Source organism: Anneissia japonica, unplaced genomic scaffold (genome assembly GCF_011630105.1).
Source record: "Anneissia japonica isolate Jap-2015-1 unplaced genomic scaffold, ASM1163010v1 scaffold352_len1594369_cov220, whole genome shotgun sequence".
NCBI classification, from domain to species: Eukaryota; Metazoa; Echinodermata; class Crinoidea; order Comatulida; family Comatulidae; genus Anneissia; species Anneissia japonica.
The window spans coordinates 593,377-612,699 of NW_022751928.1; the positions used below are offsets into that span (position 1 = coordinate 593,377).

General features: G+C 33.0%; 1 protein-coding gene across 1 annotated transcript in view; it reads right to left on the reverse strand.

The window, feature by feature from the left end:
* The window catches only part of LOC117121903, a 55,964-nt gene that overhangs the window by 21,367 nt on the left and 15,274 nt on the right, over positions 1-19,323 (reverse strand). Inside the window, exons 2-4 of the mRNA XM_033267299.1 lie at positions 3,476-3,587; positions 1,663-1,673; positions 1,285-1,474 (exon numbers count right to left, since the gene is read on the reverse strand). Coding sequence (XP_033123190.1) covers positions 1,285-1,474; positions 1,663-1,673; positions 3,476-3,587 — 313 coding nt within the window. The remainder of the gene's footprint in view (positions 1-1,284; positions 1,475-1,662; positions 1,674-3,475; positions 3,588-19,323) is intronic.

Below are 19,323 nucleotides of genomic sequence, written 5' to 3' on the forward strand. Positions count from 1 at the left end.
TTTGGCCAACAGTGTAGACCTAAAGCAACTCAACCAGAGGCCTATCTTGGGGATGCATGGGCTCCCCCAAAAATATCTGCACCTTCTAGACCCATGGAGAATGTTTGAAGCAAAAAAAAAAAAAAAAAAACACACACTCAAGTAGTTAAAAATCACTTTGCTAAGCTAGCGCCCTTTCATCTAATCAAGCCCCACTTCACCTTCATGTCCCCACCTTTCAAGATATGCCACTGAACTTAATTTTAGTTGCCAAAACCTGAAGTTCAAACTTACATTTGTAATAATAGAAAACTCCTCTTGCTAATTCAACTGTATTACATTTTTAACAATAATATTTGACAGAGATTTTGTATTGATGTGTGTATAAGGGATTAAGTTAAGCTGATACTAGTTTATGTAGTTACACTGAAAGTGTCCATTGCAGATGATCTAAAATGTAGTGGAACCATCATTTGCTCCAACTGTGGTCTCATGATGTCAGAAATTCAACATATGGTATTAATATCAATTTATACCCATCAGCGGTTAGATCTATGAGGAATCTTACATTATTTAACAATATGAAATTATATGATAAACATAACTGTTTAATTACTGTCTTTTAATTATTTATATTATTATTTCTAATATTCTAATAACTATTTTTAATAGCTAGTTTGAATATTAGCCACATGATGGGTCACTATGCACTTGTTTCTGATTAGTCAAGGAATTAGAGTAACTATGAATTCTAACACCACATCATTTCTTATTTAAAAAGATCTTTATTTACTTAAGTTCTTGGAATCTGTGAAGATGCTTGCTAGATCCAACTATCTCTTATACACATCTAGATGTGTATAAGAGAGGAGTTCATCCGCCCTTTGTTCAGCTGTTTTTTTTCTTGTTGCTGGGTGTCCATCCACCCTCCCATCAGCAGCCGCTAAGACCACCAAATGGGGTTGCCGAATTAGTCGCTGACGACTCGACAGGATGTAGTTGAATGTCGTACCCAGGACACTATAATCTTATACTACACTTACATACGCTAAAATAAAATAACTTAAATAATTGGTTAAACTATCCCCCACTGGACACCATCCCAGAATTTCTAAGTGAAGGTTTCGGGGTCAGAGGTCAGCAAATCAAGAAAACAGGAATTTATTGAGCTTTAACTGAAATATATTTCAACTTGTAGCTTTTCTTATGTCTGTTGGTAACTGGTTCCAAAGGATAGGTGCAGCAACACTAAAGGCTCTATCACGATAGGATTTCAGCCTAGAAGAGCATCTGGTAAGTACAAACCTGCCAGTTGATGATCGCAATGACCGTGTACATGACATCGAGCAAAGATTTAGCATGTCACTTATGTACACAGGTGAAAGACCAAGTAAGACCAAGTAAAAATATGGAATGAAAATTCTTTTCTTGGCAACACTTTCTATTACCGGTAATAATTCTTTAAAATAATCTGTTTCAGCACTCCCTTTGTTCACTGATATGACCACAAAGAAATTTAAAAAAAACTGTCTATGGTTGAGGATGCATATTATCGGCCTAGAATGGCACAAAAACCTGGATTTACTTGAGGCTTAGCCTATCAGGTGGCACTAAGCCATTCAAAGTAGTTTACAGCGCGTTAAAATTACGACAACAACATACCACCACCAGAATATCACTTACAACTATATTTCCTACAGCAAAACAATGGTCAACAATTGCAGCATCTTCTATCCTATTCTTTGACTTAATAAAGATGTTTTGTCCCCCGAAAATAACAAAAAAAAACTTTTAGCTTGCTCATTTTGCAGTAACATAAAAATGATTGAGCTAGAAATTACTATATTTAAAAAATGTGTACTTTGATTTTTATACTGGATAATGGAAATAAAAAGTAATTAAATACTTCCAGTGACTAGAAGTGCTTTTATCATTTTTTGCTGTAAAATTACGGGTAAACAATTTTTAAATACACTAATTTCTATGTTCAAGTTGATAATTTTTATGTTACCATACCTCAAAATGTTAAAATTAATTTAAAAAATGATTTTTATGATTTTTTTTGGTACAGTATTTTGCATGGGACCATACATCTTTAAATACTGTACTAACATCCATAATTGAATCCGATATTAGATATTAATTTGAAAGTTTTATGTGATTCTAAATTAAGGACATTATATTATGAACACGGATGCTACTGTATCATCATCAGGATCATCGTCTACCGTCAGTGGCGGCGCCAGGATTCCCCGACGGGAAAGGGGGTCCAAGTTCCCCAATGAGAAAAACGTAGGTGTGGTAAAGCGTCGCTAAAAACCAACTAAAAACCTTTGGAAATTGGTCCAGGGGTCAAAATTAATTCAATTTTGGAGTCCTCCTCGACCATAGCGCCGCCATTGTGTACCATGATCATTCATACACATGGTCAACCATAAACGACTGGTAGGAAAGTCTAGAAACTCACATTATTGAAAAGATCATGAATTAATTATCTTAATATCTTAATCATGGATTTTATAGGACTGTATACCATTGAGTAAACAGTCTCAGTCTCAGTTTCAAACCAAAATCAGGGAACATAAGTTCCATGATTCTATATACAGTTTGTCCTGAATATATGGGATGGTTTCAGAATGCGGTCTCCAATTAGAGCGTTAGCTGGGTTAGCTGTTTGTGTTAAAAAATTGGAGATTGTTAATTTGTTCTTTAAAAAAGTGGTCCTGAATTAGAGGGAGTTTTTAATTGGAGGATGGTGCACTGTATATAATATATAACTCTATTGAATTAGTTTTAAACCACAATCACAATTCCCACAAGGCCAAGATCCAATGAAATCTATTAATTTTAAATACAGTATACAGTACATAAGTATCTCAGTACAATACATTTTATTGATTTTTAACTATTGAATACTTGTTTTGTATAAATATGTTGTAAGAAAAAAGTGTTCTCTGGCTATATGTCACAGTAATTTATCAGTGTTTGTAATTATTTATATACATCTGGCAATAAATGTAAGAAAATAAGAATAAAAATAGTTATAAAAAAGTAAACTATAATTAATTTATTGATTAAATTTAAAAGAAAAGGAATTCAGTTGTAAATCAAAACTATATAATGTATAAAAATTTAACTGCAGAATCAAAGCATCAAACATTACTCTTGGCTTGCTTTCAAATAATAATAGGAGGCTTTCGATCTGCGCAACGATGCGACTCTAGAACGGGTTCACTCATGTGTGACTGTCCGATGTTCTCTACACGTCGATTTGGCTAAATTGCGTCCTAGAATCCACACGATGAGAAGAACTTATTAAATATTAGCGAGGTCATTACGTTCTAGATTCTACCGCGTCATGCAATCAAAAGCTCCCTAGTAAAGCATGGTACTGTAGCTCATAACAGACTTGTAAATCCAACACCAAACAAGACTTAACAAATGTGCTTTTTGTAAACAATTATCTTGAATAAGTTTTGTTTTCTTGGAAACTTACCAATTAATGAAAGAACTTTTTCCAGCCGAGTGGTTACCAATGAGAAGTACAGTGATCTTTTTTCGTGGAACGAGGAGACGGAGGTTTAGCCGTTCAGCGATTGTCTGCAATCCTGAAAGAGGTGGCAGAATGGAAATTATTCTATTATTCAAATTAACTTCAAAATATTTAGAATATTGAGATTTTGATTTTGCAGTACTAGATCACTACCAGTACCACCGTCGGCAACACATTTTGTTTTCCAACTTTCTTTTAAGTCTCCCACCATCACTTTTCTTTTGTGATTTTTTGGTGTGAATATATCTGGAAATTATTTCTTATTAAACTTACAAGTTCATTCATTCAACTTATACAATTACTTTTGTGTGTGGAAAAACAATAAAACCAACCAACCAATGAACGTACTATCATGGAGGTATGGTACTATCAATCTATACATCAGTAGTAGGTTCCCACATGACATCACCAACATTTTGATATTATACAACACCTATTGATATTCTAGCCATTTGATTGGTCAATCATACGTGACATGAGAATAAATTAATGGTTTCATTCAATGAAGAAAGTACATTGTACAGCTGACGTTAACTTTTCGTTGAGAGAGGTAAGGAAATGTAGGTCAGCCTAACATTACCTTTGACATTTTGACCCCATGAGAAGGGAAATGGATGTAAAAGGACTGTTATATATTAATAGATTCACCAAACAAATAAGAGCCTTTTTTACAGCAGATTTTGTATAAACCAAAAATTGAATGATTCTCATTCTGACTAATACTAATCATTCCTAAACTCAGCGGAGTGTGACCGATACTTAACAATGAATATACCAGTAGATTTGTTCCAACAGGATGCGTGAATTTTTCTTAATAACTGCGTGGTATGCTCTCTTCCTTTTTGGTTAATATTTCTTTTCTGTATTGCAATGCTGGCATTGTTTTAATAAATGACGTTCTTTTAAACATTATCACCCACAAAAGCAATTTGTGGAATACTTCATATTTTAATGCTGAATTTTACAAGACATCTGAAACTTCCCAAATACCAAAAGTAATATAACAACCAAAAATGACATTTTGAATAGAACAGTATTACAAAGGAAAGGAATTTTTGTAATATAAATTATATTGTGTCCTTATAAATATTCTTTTATGAATAATAATCTTTATTTCGTAGTATACTTGCAAATACCATTACTTTCTCTTTGAGCAAGCTCAGCTCAGTGGGCTGGTGTGTGAGCAAGCTCAGCTAAGTGGGATGGTGTGTTAGCAAGCTCAGCTCAGTGGGCTGGTGGGCTGGTGTGCGAGCAAGCTCAGCTCAGTGGGCTGGTGTGTGAGCAAGCTCAGCTCAGTCGGCTGGTGTGCGAGCAAGCTCAGCTCAGTCGGCTGGTGTGTGAGCAAGCTCAGCTCAGTCGGCTGGTGTGTGAGCAAGCTCAGCTCAGTAGGCTGGTGTGTGAGCAAGCTCAGCTCAGTCGGCTGGTGTGTGCTAAGCCGTGGAGATCAATAAACAATTTTGGTCGCCGGTTCAGTTCTATCCACTGATCTCCTTGTGTTTTAGTTGGAGGGTTAAAATGCTTCAACAGCGCAACATATCTTAGTTAAGATGTTTAAGCCAGGGGTGGATCCAGAGAAAAATCTGGGTAGGGGCCATGCGAGCGAAGTGCTAAGCACTGGCACCGGGGGGGGGGGCTGGGGGATGTGTGGTATTTGATATTGTTTTTATAAATGCTCGACCATAAACGCTGACATGGAATTTAAATAAAAAATTAGCTTCTTTAGGAGTAGGCCTATGGTTTCCCCTCAATATCCTTTCTTCCCTAGTAGATACTCCACAAAAGTTGAAATTTTGCACTTTGTGTCTAGTTAAAATATAAAGGCCATTTCAATTATTACTAATCTATATTTATCATGGCTCCATCTGATTTAATTTTTTAAATATTGTAATTAACAATTATGAAAGGAATTTTGAATGCAACTCTACCACATTTTGTATATTGAGGTAATCCCATCTTTTTTTTAAATAAATCTTATTTGGAAATTTCGTTTCTGATGCTTTTTAGGAATGTAATTTTAAAAATTTTCAGTAATAATACTCAAATTTTATAATCTTTTTCACTGCTAAAATTGTAATTCACTGCAGCATAGTTTTATATTTATGGAGGTACTGATTTGACTACAGTAGTTTCATTGTTACATTGGCTTTTACCTAGCAACACTATTTATTAAGAGTGAATTGTATTCAGCATAAGTTCATTAAGGATCAACCCATTATTAAGTTAAAGAACAAATATTTCAAAACAATTTTTTTGAAAGCTATATGTTTTTTCTGGATTAGCTGCTGTGAATTCTATATAATTTAATTTAAATTTAATATTTTTTTAATTATTTATTTATTTTAATTTTAGTAATTTTATTTTTTTTAAATTTGTATTTATTTAAACTTATTTAAATTTATTTATTCTATTGAATTTTTACTATTTGTTTATTTATTTTAATTATCATTTATTTATTTTTTATATTAAAATATTTTGCTGTTTTTTATTATGTACATACATTGATGCTGTTTTATTGAATTTTTGTTAGTTATTCTATACCTTTTATATTGTTCTCCTAATTGGAGATTGAATAAAATTTCAACATGGCATTCAAACATATATATAGTCCTCCAAATATTTATCCAATTAATTATACAATACACTACTGACGATTAAAAATTTATATTAAAAATCCTATGACCTATCATACTTAAATACAGTACTACTGTATATCACTAATATATAAGTATTAACACTCCTTTGGGGGAAATTAGCTATACAGTATGTGAATGTCACATGACAGGGAACTGTGGCTCATTATCATTAATCATAACTATGGTGTTCGTTGCCGTAAGTACAAATCATGATTTTAATCTTTTTTAAACATGAGCAAAATACTCACGTATGTTTGGCATATTGTATAATAAACTCAGTATTAATAACTACAGTAATGATGTAATAATAATGTTACAATTTAGTTCATAAAATATATAGATTAATTACATGTTTAAATTACCGTATTAATACTACAGTATTATTAATAATGGTAGTGCTTGTGTAGCGCATACCGCTAGAGCCTCTATGTACTTTCCGGAAAATTATAGAGAAAAATGAAAAGGAGAGCAATTAAAAGGCAATTGCCAGGGGGGAAAAAATGACATCCACACATATTGTTGGCATTATTTTACTGACCTTGCATTTATCATCATAATACAGCACCAGGTACTGTAATATGCAAATATCCTGGCCTCACAGCCTATGATTGGCTGTTCGACTATACATGGTACTGTTACAGGAACACACATTACTGCCATTATTATTAGTGTTGTTATTGTGTGCTACTGTTTAGTTAACAAACAGGATGTTGTGATAAATTAAATTCTGTTACCATGACAACAAATGAATTAAGCTCAAGTTAAACAGGAACTAGCTCTAGTAATGATTGATAACAATCAAATAAACCTTCTGTATTTTCTCACCTTCATTTTCGAAAGTACTACAACAAGGGACGCTTCAATTACTTTTATTGAATTATATTTTCAGTTTATTTTTATAATAAACTTTTTAAATTTAATTTTATTCTGGTTTTTATTAAAAAATTGTACATTGCAGTACAAAAACGATATATTAATAAAGGTCTCCCTCTAATTAAAGACCTCTCCAATTTAAAACCAACTCTAATTAAAGACTGTAGTCCCCAATTAACAAATTTCTTTTATCATTATCATTCTAATTAGAGACCAAAGCTGCTAAAAACCGCATAGAAACCCCAGTCCCCAAAGTGGTCTTTAATTAGAGGGAGACCTGAAGTGCACAAAGGAATTTCTGTATCTTCTCCAAAGCTATGTACAATCTCTCCAATTGACCAGGGTGACCTACATAAATACATCAAGTACTGTATGTTCTGCAACCTCTTTTTGCATCCTTAAGTGGTTTTGGGCAGATATTAGAACATTTTCATTCTGATTCATTCTTATATGCATGATCTGTGTAGGCACAGAACACCTTTGTGGTTTGAAGTATTTTGTAAGTATAGTCAATAGTACTGTACTGTACTTGGGTGTCCTGTATACCATGGTATGTCACAGTACAGTACTGTATTTGTCTCCATTCACTGTAGTTATTTTTTTGTAACAGTATAGTAGACGGCACATTATTATTTAAATATTTTGTTGTAGTTGTGTTTGCCGGTGGTTGAGAGTTGGAAAATGCGAGTTGCGAGTTGGAAAATGCAAGCTGCGAGTTAGAAATTGTGAGCTGGAAAATGTGAGTTCCTCTTGCTGGTAACTGAGGAAGGGTTTTCCGCGCAAGACAGGCTGTCTTGAGTCTCTGTCCATTGGATGGCTACAGCTAGTCAAAAGTGTAGGAGCGTGTGGCACAGCATGTAAGGTGTTGGACTTCTGATCATGAGATTGGGAGTTCGAGACCGACGCTCGTCCCATTGCTTGTGTCCTTGGGCAACTATAAGTGGGTACCTGGTAGGATGGTATGACATTGAATGTATGGGTCATGCGCGTACAAGCAGCAATGACCAGGAATACTCCCCAGGGAGTAGAAAAAGTTGCACAATGTTCGGTTAAATCAGCATCTAGTGACCAGGAAAATAATGATGCAAGCGCCTTGTATAATCACTTGTATAATCTGCGGATTGTGATAGGCGCTATATAAATTGTTTCTAAAAAAAAAAAAAAAAATTATATTTCACATATTTACAGTAGGTCAAACCCAGTCACAATTTACGGAATGGCTCTCGTTTGAAGCAGTTATATCGATAATAACGTAAGACACCGCCCTTAGAGTTGCAACCACAACTGTATAGCTAATATAGAAAGCATCAATAGCCGGAATCATATGACCTATAAAGACATTTTCAAATGTTATTATCATTTGATTACATTCTGAGCTAAGAATCAATCTGTAATAAATTTATAATCTGAAATTTGTGTGACCTTTAATAAACATTTAAATAGTGACTTAGTGTACAAGGTCGAAGTACAAGTATAATGTAAGGTTAAAGGCAAGGTGATATTAAGCAAATTTGATTGGCAAGGGAAGGCCACACATCTGGAAGGGAAGACTTTTGTGAGCTTGAGGTTGACCTACCAATTTGGCATCTGCATGAAGTGTCCTTACAACTGTACAAGGTTGTACTTCAACTGACCATTTCTACTGACCATTCATTACAATACAAGGTTACACTGAATGCCAAGTTTAGATGGAATTAATATCAGGCAAACAAGCCCCTTGGAAAAAAGCTACAATAAACCCATCAATGCACAAAGTAGTAGAGAGACAGTGGATGGACAACTTACACCAAATGATATGCAACACTTTCTCTAAAATTGTGTGGGCATGAAATCCAGAGGGATTAACAAATAGACACTCACCCACACAAGTGATTCCACCGATAAAAAAAGTAGCATTAATATTATAATTACATCAAATGCGACCAATCCAATGTAGTTAAAATGCAGATGTTACGATTCAATTTCTGAATATCACTGAGCTCTTACAATGCCTATTATTCGATTTCAGAATATTAATGAATATTGCGACATGGCCCGATAGTCACAATGTCCTACTTCTGCATCGTTCAAATTTATACTAAATATTTTTTTTTTCCATTGTAAAAACCTTATAAGTACAGTAGTAACAAAGTTGTAGTAACAGGTAGTCATTAATAAATGTTAAAAAAACAAAGAAATCATAAAAGTTAACTTGACACTCAAAACTTTTATTTAAGATTTTAGTTTTTTCATCAATTAAAATAAAAACTCTTTCATAAAGGGAAAGGTTTGGAATTTATCACCTCCCCAGTGGGGGTATAATAACTCCTGGTAAAACCTAGTTAAGCTACTTCAAAAGTGTAATTTTTTACTCAAAAAATTTCCAGTGGAGAGAGGAAGACTGGGGATGCCCTCCTCCCTCAAGATACACCTCTGCAATTAACATGAGAGAAAAATGTTACATATATCCGGTGCGGGGAAAATTTTGCTAGCGCCCCCCCCCTGGAGCCATGGCATCCAAGCGACTGTGCTCCCCTATTATCGTGCATACCGCTTTTTAATAATACAGTTTGTCTCCCAATATGAGACCAGCTTTGGTTACCAATTAGAGGGCTAGTTTTGTGTTAAAAGGTTGAAGATTGTTTTCTGGGTCTTTAGAAAAGTGGTCTCAAATTAGAGGGGTCTCGAATTTAAGGGTTTACTGTATGAAAAAAAAACCGACATCGCAGAGGCCTGTAACACAAGATCTTTCATTGTGGCATCATGCAATTACTGTCTACTTATTAAAATTGTACTGATTCTTAGCAAGGATTGTATTTGATCGTGTGAAGAATGGTGATTTTGGTGGAAATTCTGTAAACATCAAACATACATCCATACAAAAATTTGTCTTGAGAATCGGGTGTTAGTTAAAAGCAATAACACAGATTTACACTTTAGGTTAAATAGTTGAAAATGTCCAAGAATGCCACGATTCATCTACTTCTTTAAAAACATTCAATCAAATAATGGGTCATGCTTTCCTGAAAAAGCTAGATTAATGATAATAGTACAGTACACAAAAGTATGTTACATACCTTGTACAGTCTACAATGATATTGACGAGCAGAAAACAAAACACAGTACCAGTACAGTCCATGTTATTGGCGAAGACACTTCCATTTTGATGATATGATCAGATGAATCAATTTACTACAATATTTGATTTACCGCACCTAATCAGGAAGTGTTTTAAATGGCATTAGGGATTAGAAGCGATTCCACACCCATCCTTTCATTTTTTTCACCTGCCAAGTGAAAATGGACTACCTACCACCACCAACATCCTGTCAAGAGCAAACTACTTCCGACTTTAAGACGGTTCACTCAGTATTACCTGACACTATTGCACATCTGTATTGACTGACAGTAACTACTGAACTAATTTTTCTTGAACTTTTCTTGAATTATTAGTTACTACTTCTGATCTCTTAAGTCTTTATGTTGCACTTACACAGTGTTTATGTGCTCCAGCTCTACATCAGAAATCTTTAGAATCATTGACTTTCTTTGTTTTCAGATCACTATATTTAAAACTCTCTTTTGAATTAATTACTCATCCATTGGAACATAATACACTTTTCTTTAAATAAGAACCACTAAAATTTTGCCCAGACACAGTTTTCCTATTTTTTGGCCTATTTCAGGCTCAAAATATTCTTATTTTGTTCTTATTTTTACACACTTTCTAAACATAGAAAATTATTATTTTAAAATGAGTTCTTATAGAAAACGTGTATCGCATTCTTTATGACGCTGTGATTAAATGTCTGATTCAGAACCATTTAATTATTTTATTTTTTATATCAAATAACTAAAAAAAAAGAAATATTATAAAATGGAAACACACAAGGCAATAATGCAAACAATTTCTATGGGTCATTAGATAGTCTTCAAGTACAATGCACAATAAGCAACCAACTGGTACGAAACATCTAGATTTCAAAGTTAGATAACCACTAAAAGGCTTAACTTTCAGGTATTACCCATTAAATGTTGGTAAACCTGACACCGAACACTACATTCCCACTGTACTCTAATATAGACACTGGTTATAGATATTGCTGGTGCAGTTCATGCATGACTGATTATGAAATAGATGACCTCGCTAAGGACACAGATTATTGGTCAGTCATTCTTGCAGCAAATCTGATCAAAATCCTTCCATGTAATTAAGACTGTTATATAATGGCTGAATGGCCTTGTTGAGTTGCTAGGCCTCATTAGGTGGTTGTCATGGATGGCAAGGCCATTTTAAAGCAACTTGCAGCTACCCAAGGACCAAGCTATAATAACTGAAGTGAAGAGAGGTTTGGAGAGCAATAAGATTGCTTCAATAATAACTGCTTTTGTAGTTATAAATCCTTGGAACTGAATAGCAGACTGTGAGCTACCCACACTGTGCTAAATTTGTTCACATAATGCTATAATAGTCTTCTACAAGGCCCATCCTCCTAACTAGACAAACAAGCTCTGAACTAGACTGGATTCTAATCCCTACACTTTGACTTAATCAGTGAAAAATTTTAAAAATAAATCGATTTTGGCACCATTTGGCGTTCCATATTACTTATTTACATGGCGGTCCATACTATCATTTTTTTGCCTAATTCTGTGATCCAAATTCAACAATTTTCTTGTTGGTGGCACTCTCCGAATGTTTCTAACAGAAAAACCAATAAATTAGAGACTTGTCGTAAGACTAGCTATAAACATCTCTACCCAGACTTTACCTTCAAACTAAGTTATAAATTTAGTAAATCTCATCTACCCAGTAAAACTATCTAAGAACAGCTTGCATACAAGTACAAAATCTAGTCAAGTTCAATCAATAAAAGCCCATTAAAAAGCAAATGAAAGACCACAATGGTAAAAGTTGGTTAGCATATCCATAGATCCACAAATCTAAACTATAAACCCAAGTCAACCAATCTGAAAAAGGTCAGCATATCTAATAGGGGCATGTTTATACAATGCACATATTACAAACACGTAACATTTTCTACTGCTTGCGGTCAATCCATGTTAGCTTTTTGTTCATAATGTATATGAAAATGATTGGACAGAAAATATTGGAATTTGCGAAATGTTTTGTGGGATGAAAGGTCAAATTTAGCATGTTTTAAAATTATAATTCAGTAACCTTTAATAATGGATTATGAGGACCTTTCTTATTTTTTACTTATTTAGTTGATGTTTGGATGGCCTATAGTATATAGACAGAACTTGAAAAGGAAAATTCACCCGCAAGGGTAAATGGTGAAAAATATAGCTTTGTTTTATTCACAGTTTATTACTTTTGTTTTGGTTACGTAAAGACATCGGCCCTTTAAATTTTCGCCAGTCAACACGAAGGACACCTATTAGATGGTAAATTACCACCTGCTGTTTCACGAATGGTCAAACTCATGCTTGAGGAAACAAATTGGTACTTCCACGGCAAATTTGCCGTGTATACCAAGTAGTCTTTTGTCCAGATGATGTTGGAATCACACATATTATAGAATGGTTATATAACATGCATCTGAAATACTGTGTTGGTCAATCCGTATTGACGGAGTTATATAAATAAGCACTAATTATATTTATTATAAATTCTTTTTTTATACTGAATATACACTTTTAATACATAGTACAGTACTGATTCCCAAGTGGTTCAGTCCTTAACTACAAAAATTTTAAAAGCAGATATACACATTGTAACTAAAAAAGATTGAAAACTTAACTACAAATTAAAAAAACAGATTTAAAAAGGGTGTACGGTAAGAATGGCCCCGGAAAAAATGGCCCCGGAAATAATGGCCCCGGAAAAAATGGCCCTGGTAAAAATGGCCCCATATGACAGGTAGGTAAAAATGGCCCCAATAATCAAATTCTGAATTAAAACTGATTTTCTTGAGTCATTATATGCATTTTTTTATCTTAACTAATTTAGTTTTTAAAAGGAATCTCCCCAATAATCAAATTCTGTAACACACAATTGATCCACATGCTTTAACTACTGTTTATTTGCATTGTTTATAACATGTAAAGTTAATTCATTTGATATTTAACAAAAGCGAAGTTTGTGGTTATCTATGAGTTGCATATTTTGTTAGTTAAAGTACTGTATACTATATGTCATTCCTCTACTTTGTTAGTGAAATAACGTTTTTAAAACTTTTATTTCTACTATCAAAAAATGTAATTCAATGGCCATTGTTTTTCAATTATCTCTCAGAACATTATTTGCATCTGCTGTAATTGTTAAAAAACAAATGCTATTAAAGAACTAAATATAATATTTTACAACATTTGTTTATTTATTATTTTTTTTCTTTAATTTTATAATTGAGGGCCATTTTTTATTTCTTGATTCAATTCTTGCTTATACAGTATTTAAATATTTGAAGATTAAAAAAAATATATGTCATTTCTATTACCGAATTTTTCATTGGGGCCATTTTTACCTACCTGTCATATGGGGCCATTTTTACCGGGGCCATTTTTTCCGGGGCCATTATTTCCGGGGCCATTTTTTCCGGGGCCATTTTTTCCGGGGCCATTCTTACCTACAAACTTAACTGAACCAACTTACTTGATTCAAGTGGAATAATATGTGTAATTGGCAAAGTTACTTCATATTGCAGAGCTCTCAAGTCATTTATCGAGTTCCTAGTACACATATCAAGCGCCCTGAGCATCTTACATTAGATGGATATGTGCGCTATATAAAACTACACTATTATTATTATTAAGTCTCCAAGATTGCACTAGATTCTGCCGGAATTTTGGTTCATCTCCCGGTTTTCTGGAAATTCCATATTTTCTCCCTGAATTTGAATTTCTCCAGGATTTTAAGAGATTTTTACAATTAAGGCTTATACTAAGCTAAATTTTCCAATTCTTGTGCATTAAATATCGCAGGCATAAGATTTATTGAAGTACGTAATAAGGTATTAACAGTGACCTAAACCTGCCCAAGCTTCACATTTTGATATTGAACATGGCAAAACATTGTACACACGTGTCCTTGTACATGTATTTTAGCTAGTACACGTGTCAAAAAAACCTACTGCCTGTCCTGTACGACGAATTCTCCAGGAATTTGACTTCACTACTTGGGACCCCTAATATTGTATCATTATCATTATGACAATAAATTATACCTCTATTAAGTATGTCTCTTAAATAAAATAAATACAAATCATACTTCTTAACTAGTATGATTGCCGTTAAACATACCCACAGCTTATATTTACGGCAATAAACAGTTACTAGAGTAGAAAATTCATTCATTTAATAACATTTATTCAACTATCATTCATAATCTCCACAGACATTAACAAAGACGACTGAATGGTTCAGGAGATGCAACATTGACTGCAAGGTCTCTCAATGACGCCCCCTCACTAATACAACAACATACTGTACCACACAGATAACTAGACAAATTTTACAAAAGGAAAATAATGCTTTATTAAATAGCATTAACAGGTCAATTTGCTGTATCAAATTACACTTACTGTAAATAATGGAAAATGCCATTGTTATGGTTTAGTTAAACTACACATCTCTAACTTTTTAAAATGCTAATCCCAACTTATATGTTAAAATGCTACAAATTCTTTGAATCTGTCACTAGTAACAGTAAAACGTCCATTTTACGAACGTTGATTTTACAAATAGTCAATTTCACGAATGTTCTCTGCTTTTGATGACGTCATCATTGACAAATTATTAATGTAAAAATAGTCTGATTGCGTACGTTTTTCAAAGTGATAATGTATATTTTTCTTAATAAAATCAAGTTTGTAGTATTTATTTATTAATAGTTCAATCTTTTCCTCCATTTCTGCTATAATAATTACTATATTAATGTAATAAACCTAACCACAACAATGAACTACCAACCAACGTGAGTCATTGGAATGAGCGCACATGGATGAAAACAAGTGCGTTGGGGTCAGCAACTTAATGACATCGCGAAGAGGCTAGATGATCGCGAAATGCATGTGAACAACACAATTCAGCAATCTAAATACTAGAAAGAACACTACACTACATACAGATGTTTTATTAAGAACTAAAACAATATTTTGTTAAATGGAAGAATGCCAGCTATTACAATAATTTGTTTTTTTATCAAAGGTAATTTCTGCTATGCTCTAGTGCGGATAGACCACGCTGCTGCACTGTCCGTTCGTGCTAGGCCAAGTCGCCGTTGGCCTATCAGCGCTCAATGGCTGAGGATAGCTAAGCCTAGGTAGTGGAAACTGACACCCGATAGTTTATGAATTTTTCAATTTACGAATACCCTTTGGGACCAAGGGGTACGTAAAATGAACGTTTTACTGTAATGTCTTTGGAAAAATAAACTAAAGTTATAATCAAAATTTCCTTAAACTTGTGAAATGGCATTTTATTTGTAATTAATTATGGAATTATACATCAATTTTAAAACACAAGCTGGAGATTTTAGTACATACACAATTATTATGCAAATATTTATACAGACATGTAAATTAATTGTATTTGAACACTACGTGAATTATTGATTCATTTAAACTCACAGATTATGTTGAGGAAAAGAGTACTGTATATTACGTCAGCAACATGGTGTCTAATAGTCATTACAGTCAAATGTCAAAATCTTAGGGTCATCATGCTGTTCATGCATCAATCAGTCAGAAATAGGCTAAGAAGCCAATATGCTATGGAATTGATTTCTATTGTTTTTTTTTAAATATATATGAGAATAGTTTAGATATTATAGAGCATATAGGCTACAATTTGTATAGGCCTAAAATATAGGCTACAATTTAAATTATTATACTTTTTAGAAGAAGCATTTTCTTATTGACATGAAATTTCACAGTATCATACCTAAGGAACCATAAAAAATATTAGTTTATCACCTTATCTAGGCTGGAAAAATGATGAGGGAAGGAGGCTTTTTTTAAATTTTTTTATTTTGCTGAAGCCAAATATCAACCTTGGGTTATTTGCTGGTGCATTGATATTCAAAGTAAAACATGATTTACTATTACTATTATTATTATTATTATTATTTACTATTAGAACTATAAATTTCCTTTTTTTCCAAGAAAAAAAAAATTCTAGTACCATATAAAACATGCGCGCGAGGATGATAAACTAATAATTTTTTATTGGGCCTAATTGTTCAAGTACACAGTAATTATGATTGTTGACACAAGTATTGATGAATTTAAATGTGGAATTTTAAATATAACAGTTTTTAGGAGCCATTACATTGAGCTATTAAAATTAATTTCCATGTATATAATGTCTTAATACTGTTTAATGTTAACATACTGCTATAGTTCATGAACTCTATGTGCAGATATTCACAACATAATAAGAAGGTTGTATATCATCATCATCATGAGAATTCTAATAACAAATAATAAATATATCAAAATATTTCTCTAGCGCTCTTTACAGAGGTCTAACAGCGCGACTTGTAAATACATGTAAATATGTACTATACAATATGCGGTACCGTGCCGGAACGTCACAGAACCGTTCTTTAAACAAAAGAACCGTTCTTTGTGGGTCTTGAGCTGCAACACAAATAGCGGCCTAATTTGACCTAAGATTTAAATTAGCCAGTAGGCTAGGCCTATGTCTAGTACTAGTAAATTGTTGAAAAGGACCTAGTTGAGAGTTAAATTTTATTAGACTTTGTAAAGTACTTCTCATATCAATTATTTAAGCCTACATGATTTTACCTTTGGACATATTATTATTATAATCAATGATCAGAATTGTCGGGCGTGTTCCACCAGTCAAGCGATACAGTAGGCCTATCACTGACATAGTAAGCCTACCAAAAATATTATAATTTATTATTAGGAGAAATCAGTTAAACAAATTTTAAACTTCTATTTTGTTAAGTATTGTAAGAACAAAAGTTTATCTAATGTTTTATTTGAATACCAACATGAGCTGCAGTAGTATTCGGATAGGACGAATCATCATTGTTTGTTTGCATCTTGTTAGTCGCGCAAAATTGTTTTTTGGTTAAAGTTTTCATTATAAAGGTAATTTTAAATTACATTCTGGGTAATTGTTACATCTAATAAAAGAAATATTGAATCACAATGGCAAGTTTTACTTTATTTGGAGTACAGTATGTTTTACAGTATACTAAGTTATCTAAAACTTATCAGTGGGCCTACTGGTTTTTACTTTGAAATACTTCTAAAATTCACAATACATCCATGCCATACTTTGATCAACTAAACATGTTTCTTCCCGCCCTACTCAAAAAAATTATTGTTCCATGACTTATTGTAGGCCCATTATTTGCACAGGTGAACACTCTTCTCCCTCTATCCAAACCAAATTTATCTGTTTTTAAATACCAAACTTAAATCCTTTCATTTTAGTATACTCTAAAAATTTAGTTTTAGGCATTATGAAAATGTGGAGATTTATTCATCATGAGCATTATTATCTATAATTTACTCCGAACTATGAACAGTTCTAAGCTTTAGGCTATTTCTTACCTGTTGCTAATCCAAACCTTGATGTGAATCTTTACTACTCAACCAACAAACCTGCCAGGCAAAACCTGCCAGGCAAGACTAGATACATGGAATGGGTGAAAGTGTTTACTTACTGTATTATGTCCCATCAGTCACCTGCCTACAAGAACCATTATATAATCTATTGACATTATTTTGAAGACTGTCTGGCAAGTGACCTTGTAGGGTCTTCCACTAGAATACCTCGATGTAGAAACATACCATTTCCAAGACAATCATTTGGATAATAACCACAAATAACAATACAACAATAATAACAAATCAATATCCCACACCTAACAATAGACCGGCATACAATTGTGATTAACAGAATCTTAAAATTTAGTTTTAACTCTTTTTAAATATGTGAACAAGTTAAACAATTTTGTTAAATCCTTCAATTTCGACCATCAAATTCTATATAGTGTGTAAAAATGTTTTTTTAGATGCAAGATCTGGGTTTCCTACACCAGAAACATTTTTGTTTTTTATAGAGGCCCAGAAATGCTCTTTCCTGCATTGTGACAAGTTTGCTAATGTTGTAAAATTTCAAACTTAAGGATTCTGTCTGTATTAGTATGAACAAATTAAGACAACAGTAATGATAATTATTACATAGACGGCTGTACGGTTACAGTATTATGGTGCCTAATTTTAAAAAAGCGAGTCCATGGTGTGGGCGAATGACGGTGCAAATGTGACAACACATCCTCGACTCACTGTAGATTATTTGGTAAGTAAGCCTCTATAGATGCTTCTACTGTATATCATTTTGCTACATCAGATCAGGGAAGTCCTCTGATTAGACATGTAAAAACCAGCAAAAATACTCGTTTAATAAAGCGTCAGCAATGCAGAAGCGGCAGGGCTTATCCCCTAGTACGGGCCTCCTTGTTACACCACTATTCTGAGTGACAAAATAAAGCATTTAGTAAACATGTGCACACAGTCTTATTTTGCGGAAGATGTATCAGTTTCCGGGAGTTTTTACTTGCTTCGTGAAAGCTCAAAAAATCATTCAAGAAACTAAAATAACTCAATATCCAATGATCATAAACGGAACAAAACAATTTAGTTTACTGATTGATAGCGTTTTTTTAATATGAAAGTCTAAAATTGACAAATAGCCAACTTAAGAAGCAAAAAATAAATAGAAGACACATTATTTTAATACATCTACAGTATAAACTGGCCAGGAAATTATTTCTTTTTTTCTAATTTTAAATTTAAAGCTACTTAAATATGGGCAAGTAAATCAAATGTTTGTTTATTATATTGACTCAACATAGAAAACAAACCTTTTGCTGTGGTCTAGAAGGTCCATCTGACTCAACATTTCTCAGAATTGGCTTTAGTATTCATTTATATTTCACATGAAATTTGGTACAAATTCAAACTGGCAAAAGGAATATATGAAAGTAAAAGAAAATAATATATAAACGCTTGAAGCTCACACACTTCCCCTCACCAACAAGGACGTACATGAGGTCTCTAACCACATAGATTTGTTACTAAAGATGAACTATCCACTCCAAATATAGAAAACATTATTCTTTCACTTTCGATACAAATAGAACAATAAAACAATCCTATATAAATAGATATAATTTAAAATAAAGACATTTAATATATATATTTCCTGATCATAAGTTATCAGTTAGCTTTTAAGAAAAACATGTTCATCATAAAAAAATTTGAAGGAAATATTAAAACAACAATTGGCAAATTAAAGAGTTGT